Here is a 12,684-nt window from a genome sequence, read left to right as displayed (position 1 = left end):
ATCCTTGCAAAAGCCATACTTAATTAACATATATGTTAGACGTTTTGTGGATAATTGCTTCTCAGGCCAATCCACACATCTTTGAATTATAATATCCGATTTTCGAGCAGCTTTTCGATTTCACGCTGCAGTTAAATTACTTTTACATCATAGAATACGGATTTAATTCGATAAAACCCACAGATCAGCAAATTACAATTGGATCACAAATATGGTCTGATTACGATTCGAGCGCAACTACTTTACGGGATCGCAAACATTCTGCCAAATAAAGTACAAAATCTCACATTTATTGCGGTTGTCCCCTTTTATCAGCACTAGTACCAATACGGACTCGAGATTTAGACGCCAACGGAATAGCGGAGGACCAGAGCGGCAACCACATACTTATTTAGAGGCGGGACCTACACCCAGTCAGCACTGCCAATCAGATCGCAACATTGGAAGGCTCTATATGTAAATCCCTCAGCTTTGAGCCCAGAGCAGAGGATTGGCCTATTATCAGTGCAGTTTAGTCCAATCACTATACACCTCAATACATTTAAGCACGGGCGGGAACCGGGGCTTTTAGTATTCATCTCGGAACCCCCATTAGCAGTGGGAGTGATTCATTCAAGGAGGTAAGATTTTTCCCAGCCCATTTATACTCTTTGGAGATAGAGAAATTATCGACTCTTCTCCTCCCACCTTAAACCAGGTTTCCTAGAATAATTCACCCCCTTCTTTCTTCACACCAGGCCTTTGTGTCCCTTTTACGGCGGCGGCCAATTTTACAAAACGGTAGCGCTTCGCTAGAGGGTACCATGGAACCCTGCATTCACAGGTATGCAAACCATTCAACCTTTCTCATTTAAGTACTGTTGTAGGCAAGTTTAAATATATCACTTATGAGTGGTCTGGCTTTCCCATTTAGGTTTCGCCAGCCCTCACAGCCCCCTGGTTTTAAATAAAGAAAATCAGCTTGCGAGTTTCCCTCTACCTTCATTCGGTGAGATTTACAGCGAGCACCTGCCATAGCTGGTAGGTTTCAATAGGTTTAGTTTTACCACGCAGCCATATTAGACAGATATGTTTGCTGACAACGTTATGGCTCCTCTTTTTATCCAGAATCGACAAGACTTGCACCCATAAGTACTAATAGGGCATTTCTCCAGCCTCCTATATCTACAAGTGAGACATCGAACATATCCTATTCATAGCAGGTATGTCTGCAGAAATTCTCTATGAGCCGGCTCATTAACATGCCATATGTAATCTATCTTTGACCTTTTCAAATAACCTTTTTATGGTCATCTATATAGAAATCTTTGTAGAGAACACTAATTCCAGCGACATATTCCTATTTCCCATAGTAGAGATAGAGCCAATATGAGTACAAGCATCTTCAGTCTCGCTTTTAAGACTAGCACAACCTGGTAACAGATAGAACAACACTCTTAAGATGTTCTTGTTTCTACAGACTCACAGATAAACATCTCTAAACAAATGGCATAACGTCAGTTCAACATTTTAAGTGCCACTATTGATACAGCTGAGAACTTCTTACTTCGTCAATCACCTATCTCCTAGGAATAATCTGCATAGGTAAGAATGTGTACCACTAACCTATGTCTCTAGAAGGTAGAACTCAGGTTAATTGAAGGGCCCTGCAATTCCTTGAGTCCTTAATTAAGGTAAAAACTTATAACAACAAGGGTACCATTTCCTGTAGAGCTGTTTATCATTAACTTCTAAGATCGCCAGCTGGTAGATAACCGCTACTGTGGCAAAAAGGTATCCCATTTATCCATATAGCGAATAGAGCAGTAACAGGAACCCATAGGGAACCGAGAACATAAGAAGGCCCTTATAGAATCATTATTTTACACCCAAGGCATAATCTTCCCTAATAAGTGGATATAGTAACAGCCATACAGTGTACATGTATACGCATTACTCTCCCCTAGGCGACACCATTAAAATAAGAAAGTGTAAGGGAGAATGTAGAGATCCAGATATTCCTTGATAGACTCTACCATAGTGAGCATTATGGCATTCTCTTGTTATGACACCATTGAAGTTGTGCATTATTAGATTGCATAGATGATAATATGAATATTGTAAAGTCGATAACATGTATGCGTGTATAATTGTATGCATATTTATTGTAGGGTATCTGTATAGACCCCTAAGCACGACAGACAACCAACATAAGTCTTGACAAAGGTGGACTCCATTTTCGTCTTGAACCACCGAAACGTGTCAACACCAATTTTTTGTACAATTCCAGCCTCCCCCTCCCATGTTTACATTGAAATAGATTGTGATGATACATAGGAGTGATTATTAGACAGCTTTGAATGTACTAATTGTATTTAACAAGTTTTATGTTTTACACTCTTTTGTCTGTCTTTTCCATTGTGCAGGCCACAATAGATTGTGTTATTAATTGTATGTTTCATTTTTTAACCATTTTGTCTAGATAACCATGTTATGTATAGGTATGATATGAATTGTTTTTATTCTTAACTACACAATACATTTTTTGTATTTTACTTTTGTGATTGCACTAGTTTTGACTCTATAGTTTACCTTGAGGCTATGTTTTAGCTTTTTCTGTATTCTTCTCAAGGGAATTATTTTTACCCTATGTTGTATGTAGTCACTCCTTGGTTGTGCTGTTTGGTAGTAGGTGATTAAGTCACCAAGAGCTCTTCCACAACAGGTGTTGTGTATGAGTTGGTGCGAAGTTGTTAGGCCACTCATTAGCTCGTGTATGAGTTGGTTATGCTGTATGTGGCCACTCATTATTTGGTTTTGTGCAGTATTTATTGGCGCATGAATGAGTTATGTGAGTGCTTGTTCTGTGTCTGAGGTGTGCAAGTTATTTCCTTGCGCATGAATGAGTTATGAGAGTGCTCGTTCTGTGTCTGAGGTGTGCACGTTGGTAAATGGCGCATGAATGAGTTATGTGAGTGCTTGTTCTGTGTCTGAGGTGTGCACGTTGTTTCCTTGTGCATGAATGAGTTATGAGAGTGCTCGTTCTAGGTCTGAGGTGTGCACGTTGGTAAATGGCGCATGAATGAGTTATGTGAGTGCTTGTTCTGTGTCTGAGGTGTGAACGTTGTTTCCTGGTGCATGAATGAGTTATGTGAGTGCTTGTTCTGTACCTGAGGTGTGCACATTGTTTCCTGGTGCATGAATGACTTATGTGAGTGCTCGTTCTGTGTCTGAGGTGTGCACGAAGTTTCCTGGAGCATGAATGAGTGCTTGTTCTTTGTCTGGAGTGTGCACGTTGTCTACTGATATATCTAGTGTTAAGGTTTGTTCCCATGTGTCTTGCTTGTTGTACTGGTCAGGCCAATTGGTACGATTTGTGGCATATGGGCGTGTTTGTGTTTGATGTAGGATAGTTGTTGATTTCAGGAGGTAATGTGACGTTCTTCTCAGACTGTATAGTGCGAGATGAGATGTTATTTGTGTTCCAGGAAGTATCAGTATGGGGAGTGACAGGATGTATCTTTTTGTGTCAGTGTGTTGATAGTGTGACTGGTTGTGATGTGAGGTGTGTGGAAGTGTATTGCTTATTGATTTGTTTGCAAATGTATTATTTGTGTAGTGTTTAAAATTTATTTAGTGTATTGTTTTCACATTATGGACTACATGTATTAACTATGTGGTCTTTATCTTGATTGTTTCATACATTATATTACACAATGCAGTTGTTCCCTAACGAAGGGAGATATGTTGTATCTTGAGTCTTCCTGCTGCTCAGCTACAATATCTGTGTTGTGGAATGTTGCATGGATGGAATGTTAGTGGGTTGTGAATGTCAGTTGGGTGAGGGCTGAGCAGCAGGACTGCTGCTCCTGATGGGGTTTTCTATCTTTTAACTTAACATCTTAACTTAAATAAAGTAACTTGAATAATCTATCTTGAAGTATCCATCTCTTTTCTGAATACATCAAACTTCAGCAGCGAGAATCTCTCCAGTAACCACCTCTCGGCCTTTCACAGGATTCTTGTCACTAACCTCTTGCAAGCTTCCTGCCCCCTTCCCAGCCCCAACCATAACCCTTGAAAGAAATCTTCACAACACCCTCTCCTTGACAATGTACAGCTGTGCTAAGCTTCCCTGGGTTTGAGCTCTCTGCCCCTGGTCTGTGACCACCCATGACCCTCCCCCTTGTATTCAATCACTCGCCCCTTTGACGGAGAGCACCTGCTTCCCCTCCTCCTCAGTTTCACTTAATGGACTCTGGACAGAATGGAAAAGCATGGGCAACAGTATCCCATGTGTAGGGCACTGTCGGTCGTTACCCCTGAACTTACTTGCATTGCTTTTTTATTGCATTGTTCTTTATTGTAAAGGCCGCTTTTACTAATGCGCTCAGCTATCCACATAAAATACAGATCTTTTCTTTGCAGCCAGGATATTAACCTTGTGCACTACCTTATAGTGGGTCAAAACTGTTGCTAGACAAAACTCAAATCTTTCTCTAGCGGGGACATTAATCACAAGAGTTATCTTGATATTTGTATTGCTGCCTGAGAGCTGGATGCCCAAGGAACTCTGAAGCAGGTGCTTCTAAATCTAAAGTTACGCTAAACAAAGTGCCCCCTCCTCAGGTCAGTGCCCCATCCAGGTCAGCACCCAGGGGCATATTATCAAGGGCATTATCGCCACTTTAGCTGGACTTTTTCCTGCTAAAGCGACGATAATTTTATTGCCTTATTAGCAAGCTGTCGCTAGCGAGCAGTTTGGGGCCCGCTTTGCATGTCAGCGATATTTATCACTAATGACGTGCAAAGTGGGCGTACCCAACCTGTTAGCGACTGAAAGCAGTCGCTAACATGGCTATCGCCTATTATCAACGCAGGTGAAGCGATAAAAAAATGTGTGCTAAGCGCGAAAATCGCCAAAGCCTAACGCCTGCTCAGACCACTTCTTAACCTGTATATCCAATGGGAGGAGGATATTCATGTTAAGACCCTATTGGCGATGATGCCTGAATATCGCTGGATTTCCAGCGATATTTATGCATTGAGCCGCTATCGCCGGATATTTTATCGCATTTGAGATAAACGTTGAAGGTTATCCCTGCGATAAAATCCGGCGATGCATGTCGATAAAAAAATTATCGCTAAGCTCATTTAGCGATAATTATCGCTATTTGTTGCTAATATGCCCCCCAGTGCGGCTGCTACGCTCTTACTGCCCTAAAGCTGGCCTTGCTCGTATTCTCAGGCCATCACATTGGACAAGCCAATCGCTATTAACAGATGATGTGAAATTTAGAGCATGCATATGCCTTTAGCACACATGCCATGGCCACGAAAATGCCTTTAAAACACAAATGTAAATATTTTCCAGGTAAGTATCAGCCCCTTCATTTGAAAACATCCACATTCACTGAAAAATATGATCTTGTACAGAATGATTCATACCTGTTGAATGTAGGTAGGTATAGTAATTGGTGGAGAAGGTGCAGCCTGTAAATATAAATAGACACAAAATAAAGTTGCATTTAATTTAAATAGTAAGTGATTTCAATCAATATTTAGCCTTGGGTGTATTCATTTAATTACATCTAAGAAGAGAAACATTCTAAATAAGCACAAATAGGGATCTCTGTTGCTGGTTAAAGTGAACTTTAGGACCAGCTCCCTCCTGCTTACATCTTCATATTCAGTTTTTATACAAAGCACCAGTTGCGTTACATGAGGACACATTGGGGCAGATTTATGTTGGGAATGCGCCACGTTTGCGTCACGCAACTGCGGCGTAAACGTGGTGCATCCCTACGACCCATTTACAACGTGACGCATCTAGGCAGATGTGTCACGTTGTAAAGCCCTGCGCCACTTGTGGGCGTGCCGGCGCAGGGTGGGCATTCCGGGGCAGGTGCGCCTCGCAAAAGTGGCTGAGTGAAATCTATAAGATTGCACTCAGTCACTTTCAGGCCAATGCTGCGTCAAAACCCTGCGCCTGCTTGAAGCAGGCGTAGGTCTTAACGCAACATTGTAAAGATGGGGCACCCCCGAGCCTTGCTGGAGCTGCATCACGCTTGCGACGCAGCTCCAGCAATGCGCCACCTTTACGGCACAGATCCGTCACACATCTGTGCCGTTTTTGCCCCATGGTACGCCGCATTGTAAATGCGGCGCACCATGGGTGGCGGAGCAGCGGCGCAAAATAACTGGCGCATCCTTGGGGATGCGCCAGTTATCATAAATCTGCCCCATTGATTTTTGTCAGGCACGGGGAGATTAATTGATTTGCCCAGAATCACAGGATGTTCAGCGTCATTGCTGAGACTGAACCAAATTGGTTCACGGTCGGCTGCCCTAGCCATTAGGCCAACTCCTCTCCCAACATCCTCTCCTCTCCTTCATGTGTATTGTGTTTTATTGTCAATGGTGTGTTATTTGTTGTCAATGATTTCTGTAATCATCCTCCTGACGCTGCAAATACCATTACTGGAAAATGAAAAGCTGTGTAAACAGAAGAGGGCTTCTGCAGCTACAGAGAGCAGAACTCGCTAACAACCTGAGTTCATTGGGAAGTCAGAGGTTGATTCCTGGCATTGAATCCTCATCCCTGTCAAATTCGGGGGCCTATTGCAGATCTGCATTAGAAGAGAGTATTCCTTGATGTGGAAAGTAGGCATTTAGATTATAGCCGAGGAACAAAGACCATTTTGCTCTGTAAGCAATGCTAGTCATTTAATCACCGGTGAGTTGGTAGATACGGAAGCAATGCCAAGGGGCAATTGTTCACTCTAGTTTACGGGAGGAAATATGCACACTGATGCACTCTATAATTCTACAGGTCTATAAGTGATCTAGGAATGCTAGTAGGTAATACGGGGCAACCAAGTTTATATTACTGGTCTAATTCAACGCACTAAATCACAAAAAAATAGGGCCCTTATTTATGAGGCCTTGCGTCAGTTTTGCGCTGCCGGTGCGTCACTTTTTGTGACGCACCAGCGGTGTAAAAAATGCGCCTCGTTGCGCCATATTTAAAAAGTGACGCATCTAGGTAGATGCGTCACTTTTTAAACCCCTGCGCCACATTATACCTGCGTCAGATATAATGTATGCAGAGGGGGCGTTCCCCCGCAAAAAGCCTCGTAATAGTGACGCAGTGAAATCTATGAGATTTCACTGCGTCGCTTTTAGGACGCTGTTGCGTCAAAATCTTACGCCTGCCTCACAGCAGGCATAAGACTGGCGCAAGCCCTTTCACATGGGGCTTTCCCCATGTGAAAGGACGCATTGCTGGAGTTGCGTCACTTTTGTGACACACTCCAGCAATGCGTCACTTTTGCGCTTACAGATACGTCAGAAATACTGACGTATCTGTAACTCCTTGAGACATGATGCGTCATACATTAAATATGACGCATCAGGAATGTCGTAAGGAGTGCGCAGTGAAAAGTGACGCATCGCTGTTTTCACGCAGCGATACGTCACTTTTCATGAGGCCCCAGGGGCTTAATATACTAAGCCATTTAGTGGTTGCAACCCTGCAATTCAATAAAACACAGAGATTGTGACTACTCGATGGATTTTTCACTATTTACAAAACCCCTTTTTTATGATTAGGAATTGGTTACAAGTCTTCAAAATGGGTTTAGAAATGCATAGCGTATTGAAAATTGGGAGGGGTGTGCTTAGGGAGACACTTTCAGATTGCAACGCCCAATGCTATATATCAATGGTTTAAAACTGCAATTTATGTCGTAAACAATTACAAAGGTACCAACTCTTCAAAGAGAGTGGTAACTCATTCGCAAACGGGAATAGGTCCCTTTGTGGCTCCTTCCCCTTTGCGAATGTTAAACAAAATATTGGGGAGTAGTCATTTGTCCAAGGCGCCACTGCGACCTCTCAAACAAACTTTGCAAAAAAAGAGTTAGCTTTTCTTTTTAAACACTGTTCAGTTTTCTTTAAAGAAAACAGGCTTTATTAAAAAATATATATACTTTAATTAAAAAACGATATTATCCGTGGTGGTCTGCTGATGTCGGCAGGCAACCATCCATGTTAAGGCATCTAATCGGGGTGAATCACAATTTGAAACTTACCTCTATAATATTCATTAAGTAGGTAGGATTGCGATCTACCTACCCTAAATGATGAATTTTCAAACCGACCTAATCTCACATAGGTCGGTTCACAGCATCAAATGTGATTTTTTTTTTTTTTTGCCCGTGTTAGTGCTGTCCTTCCTGTTTGCCCGCCTACCTCGACGCCCTCCACCTTCCCTCCCCGCTCCCCGCTCCCGCCACCACCGCCGACCCCGCCCCTTTTTTCCTTCTGTTCCCTCCACGCTCCCGCCTCCCAGCTCCTCCGCCCACCCGCGCACTTGGCCTTAAATGGCGACCGTGCGACGCAGGTGAGTGTGACCCACTTGTGGGATACCCCCGCGCCGCACGGCCAACAGCTGCTGCATGTGCCCCATCGCCTTGCCCTCTGCCTCGCTGCCTGCCTCGCTGCCGGTTGTCTCGGCTTTGTGCCTGTTTTTTTCCTATTATATTTTGTGCCCGTGTTAAGCGTTGTGTTCTCCTTCTGTGCCTGGTTTTAATCTTTTTTTGCCCGTGTTAGTGTTTTCCTTCCTGTTTGCCCGCCTACCTCGACGCCCTCCACCTTCCCTCCCCGCTTCCCGCTCCCGCTACCACCGCCGACCCCTGCCCCTTTTTTACTTCTGTTCCCTCCCCGCTCCCGCCTCCCAGCTGCTCCGCCCACCCGCGCACTTCGCCTTAAATGGCGACCGTGCGAATGCGCAGCGGTCACGCGCAGCGGGCGCGCCGATTGTGCGCCGAAGGCGCGCCAAAGGTAAGCCCGTCTCCGCCCGTCCGCGCCTGGACCGCGCCCAGTGCCAGGACCCCTGGCCCTCGAGGACCCCAGCCCACCCGCCTGACGTACACCACCGCCACCCTCACCGCACTCAACACCGGCCGAGTCCCGGAATGCTGCCGAGCCACCCCACGACGCATCCACGGACCCTTCAGCTGCAACACCTGCAAGTTCACCTGCATCAGGACCTGCCCGACACCAGCACCCGCCAAGCCGAACACCAGCAGCAAACACCTCAAGTGCATCCTGCTCAACACCCGCTCCGTCCACAGACACGCCATCGAACTCTGGAACCTCCTCGACACCACAGCCCCTGACGTTGCCTTCATCACGGAGACCTGGATGAACGCCTCCTCAGCGCCCGACATCGCCATCGCCATCCCAGAAGGTTACAAGATCACCCGGAAGGACCGCAACACCAACCAGGTGGGAGGAGGCATCGCCATCATCCACAAGAACACCATCCGCATCACGACCAGCACCGACAACACCCCACCCTCCGCCGAACACCTGCACTTCCAGATCCACACCGACCCGAAGACCACCCTCAGAGGCACCCTGATCTAACGACCTCCGGCACCACGCACTCAATTCAGCGAGGACATCGCCGACTTCGTCAGCCCGCACGCCCTCCCCTCCGCTGACTACATCCTCCTGGGGGACTTCAACTTCCACCTGGAGAACAACAACGACTGCAACACCAGCACCCTGCTCGACAACCTCGCCAACCTTGGACTCAAGCAGCTGGTGTCCACCCCCACCCACCTCGCCGGACACACACTCGACGCCATCTTCGCATCCAGCAGAGACATCGCCTTCAGCCACGCCACAGAACTCCACTGGACAGACCACAGATGCATCCACTTCACCTTCAGAAGAACGACGACCCACCACCACCAGCAACAGGTTGCCCGAAGAAGCTGGAACAAGATCACAGCCGACCAGCTCACCGCCTCCCTGAGCCAGCACCCTCCGGCCAGCTCAGCGAACCCCAGCCAGGCCGCCGACAACCTCACGAAGTGGATTAGCAACTGCGCAGACGAACTCGCCCCACTGAGGACCCCGCCCAGCAGACCCGGCAGTAAGAGAGCCCCATGGTTCACCGACGAACTCAAGAGCTCCAAGAAGAACTGCCGAACCCTCGAGAAAGCCTGGAGAAGGGAACCCACGCCGGACAACAGGACCACCCTCAAGCTCGCCACCCGGAAACACCACCAACTGATCCGCATCGCCAAGAAAACGGCTTTCAAAAACCGACTAGACAACAACGCACACAACTGCAAGGAACTCTTCAACATCGTGAAAGAGCTCTCCAACCCCAACGCCGGAAACAACGACATCACCCCTTCGCAAGACCTCTGCAACTCCCTCGCTTCCTACTTCCACAACAAGATCGCGGACATACACGACAGCTTCAGCACTCAACCGACGCATGCCACGACCACAGGACCTCCACCCACCACCACCCTCCGCGCCTGGACCCCGGTCAACACCGAAGACACCGTCCACACGATGAACTCCGTTCACTCCGGATCTCCAACCGACCCCTGCCCTCACCACGTCTTCAACAAAGCCGACGTTGTCATCGCACCCCACCTGCGGGACATCATCAACACCTCATTCGACACCGCCACCTTCCCCGAGAGCTGGAAGCACGCCGAACTCAGCGCTCTACTGAAGAAACCTACAGCAGACCCCACCGAACTCAAGAATTACCGCCCCATCTCGCTCCTCCCGTTTCCAGCCAAAGTCATCGAGAAGACCGTCAACAAACAGCTGGCCGCCTTCCTCGAGACGAATGGATCCCTCGACCCATCGCAGTCCAGTTTCCGCGCCAACCACAGCACCGAGACCGCCCTCATCGCCGCCACCGACGACATCCGAGCCCTGATGGACAACGGGGAAACAGCGGCCCTCATCCTCCTAGACCTCTCGGCGGCTTTCGACACGGTCTGCCACCGCACCCTAGTGCAGCGCCTCAGCAACGTCGGAATCCAGGAGAAGGCGCTGGAATGGATCGTCTCCTTTCTCGACGGAAGAACACAAAGAGTCCGCCTACCACCGTACAAGTCAGAGGCCACCAAAGTCATCTGCGGCGTCCCTCAAGGATCCTCACTGAGCCCGACTCTCTTCAACGTCTACATGAGCCCCCTCGCGGCCATCGCACGCCAACATAACCTCAACATAATCTCCTACGCCGACGACACCCAGCTGATCCTCTCCCTGACCAACGACCCCGCCACCGCCAGAGCCAACCTGCACGAAGGGATGAGAGAGGTAGCCGAGTGGATGACGACGAGCCACCTGAAGCTGAACACAGATAAGACGGAGGTCCTCATCCTGGGCTCCTCGCCCTCCGCCTGGGACGACTCCTGGTGGCCCCCCGCCCTGGGCACCGCACCCGAACCGACGGACCACGCACGCAACCTGGGTTTCATCTTGGACTCCTCCCTCTCCATGACCAGGCAAGTCAACGCCGTCTCCTCGTCATGCATCAACATCCTGCGCATGCTGCGGAAGATCTTCTGGTGGATCCCCACAGAGACCAGGAAGACCGTCACCCAGGCCCTCGTCACCAGCCGACTGGACTACGGCAACGCACTCTACGCCGGAACCACCGCCAAGATCCAGAAGAGGCTCCAGCCATCCAGAACGCCTCAGCCAGACTCATCCTCGACATCCCACGACACAGCCACATCTCCGGACACCTAAGAGACCTGCACTGGCTCCCGGTCAACAAGAGAATCACCTTTCGCCTCCTTACCCACTCACACAAAGCTCTCCACGACCAAGGCCCGAGCTACCTCAACAACCGAATCAACTTCTACGCTCCCAAACGCCACCTCCGTTCTGCCAGCCACGCCCTCGCCGCTGTCCCACGCATCCGCAGAGCCACTTCAGGAGGAAGGTCCTTCTCCTACCTGGCCGCCAAGACCTGGAACTCCCTCCCGGCCGACCTGCGCCTGACCCAAGACCACCTCTCCTTCAGGAAGAAGCTCAAGACCTGGCTGTTCGAGCAGTAGCGGCACCCCCCCCCCCCCAAGCGCCTCGAGACCCTACGGGTAGGTAGCGCGCTCTATAAATGTCTTTGATTGATTGATTGATTGATTTGTAAAAAGCTGATGCTCAATTTCCAACCACTTTTTGCTATTGCGAGTACACCAGGCCTCTGTTGCAGAAGTGTCAGACTGATGTCCAGGGCCAGATTTTGAGTTTGTTATAATGGAAAAACTTTTCAGTTCTATGTAGAACAAAAACTGCTTTGGGTATAAAAATGGATTGCTGTAATGTACTCCTGTACGTGGATGGTATGGCGGGGGAATTTCAACAGCAGATTCTTGTAAGTATTACTCTCACAGGAATATTCATTACCAATCTATATGAGCGGCCACATCAGGGCTCGAGTCGGGGTACCACGCGGGTGGACGGCGTCCCCCCACTTATTTGACCGGGAGCTTGATAACTGGAGCAAATGGAGCCACACATTCACTTTTTGGTCTCTCTGGGGCGAGATCGGAGTCCATTCAGAACGCTGCTCACGCGCTGGCTTCTCTGATGCAATCGCATCTAAGGGGTGAGCGAGGGGAGATGGTGCAAGCCACCGTTTGTGACATCACTTCCTGTCGTGACGTCAGCATCCCCCCACTTCTTTTTTAAGGACTTATGCCCTGGGCCACATAAGCAAGTTTACTTGGACTAGATAGTAGTGAGATCCATATCCATATGGCTGGACATTGGAAGATAAACTCCAAGTCACAAGACTGTGGTTGCATTGATTACGAGCGGTCACATGACTTCATATCTTTACTCAGGAAAGCTAAGGTACACTTTTCTGTGTTT

The 12,684-nt window shown here is 48.1% G+C and overlaps 1 protein-coding gene across 5 annotated transcripts in view; it reads right to left on the bottom strand.

The window, feature by feature from the left end:
* The window catches only part of MLIP (muscular LMNA interacting protein), a 1,527,370-nt gene that overhangs the window by 228,077 nt on the left and 1,286,609 nt on the right, over window positions 1-12,684 (bottom strand). For all 5 annotated transcript variants that reach the window (XM_086926435.1, XM_086926437.1, XM_086926436.1 and 2 more), the window contains one exon: window positions 5,428-5,472. In XM_086926435.1, coding sequence (XP_086782561.1) covers window positions 5,428-5,472 — 45 coding nt within the window. The remainder of the gene's footprint in view (window positions 1-5,427; window positions 5,473-12,684) is intronic.

Source organism: Lissotriton vulgaris, chromosome 6 (assembly GCF_964263255.1).
Source record: "Lissotriton vulgaris chromosome 6, aLisVul1.2, whole genome shotgun sequence".
Taxonomy (NCBI): domain Eukaryota; kingdom Metazoa; phylum Chordata; class Amphibia; order Caudata; family Salamandridae; genus Lissotriton; species Lissotriton vulgaris.
The sequence above is the reverse complement of the archived record's forward strand: the minus strand, read 5'-3'. Positions and strand labels throughout refer to the sequence as shown.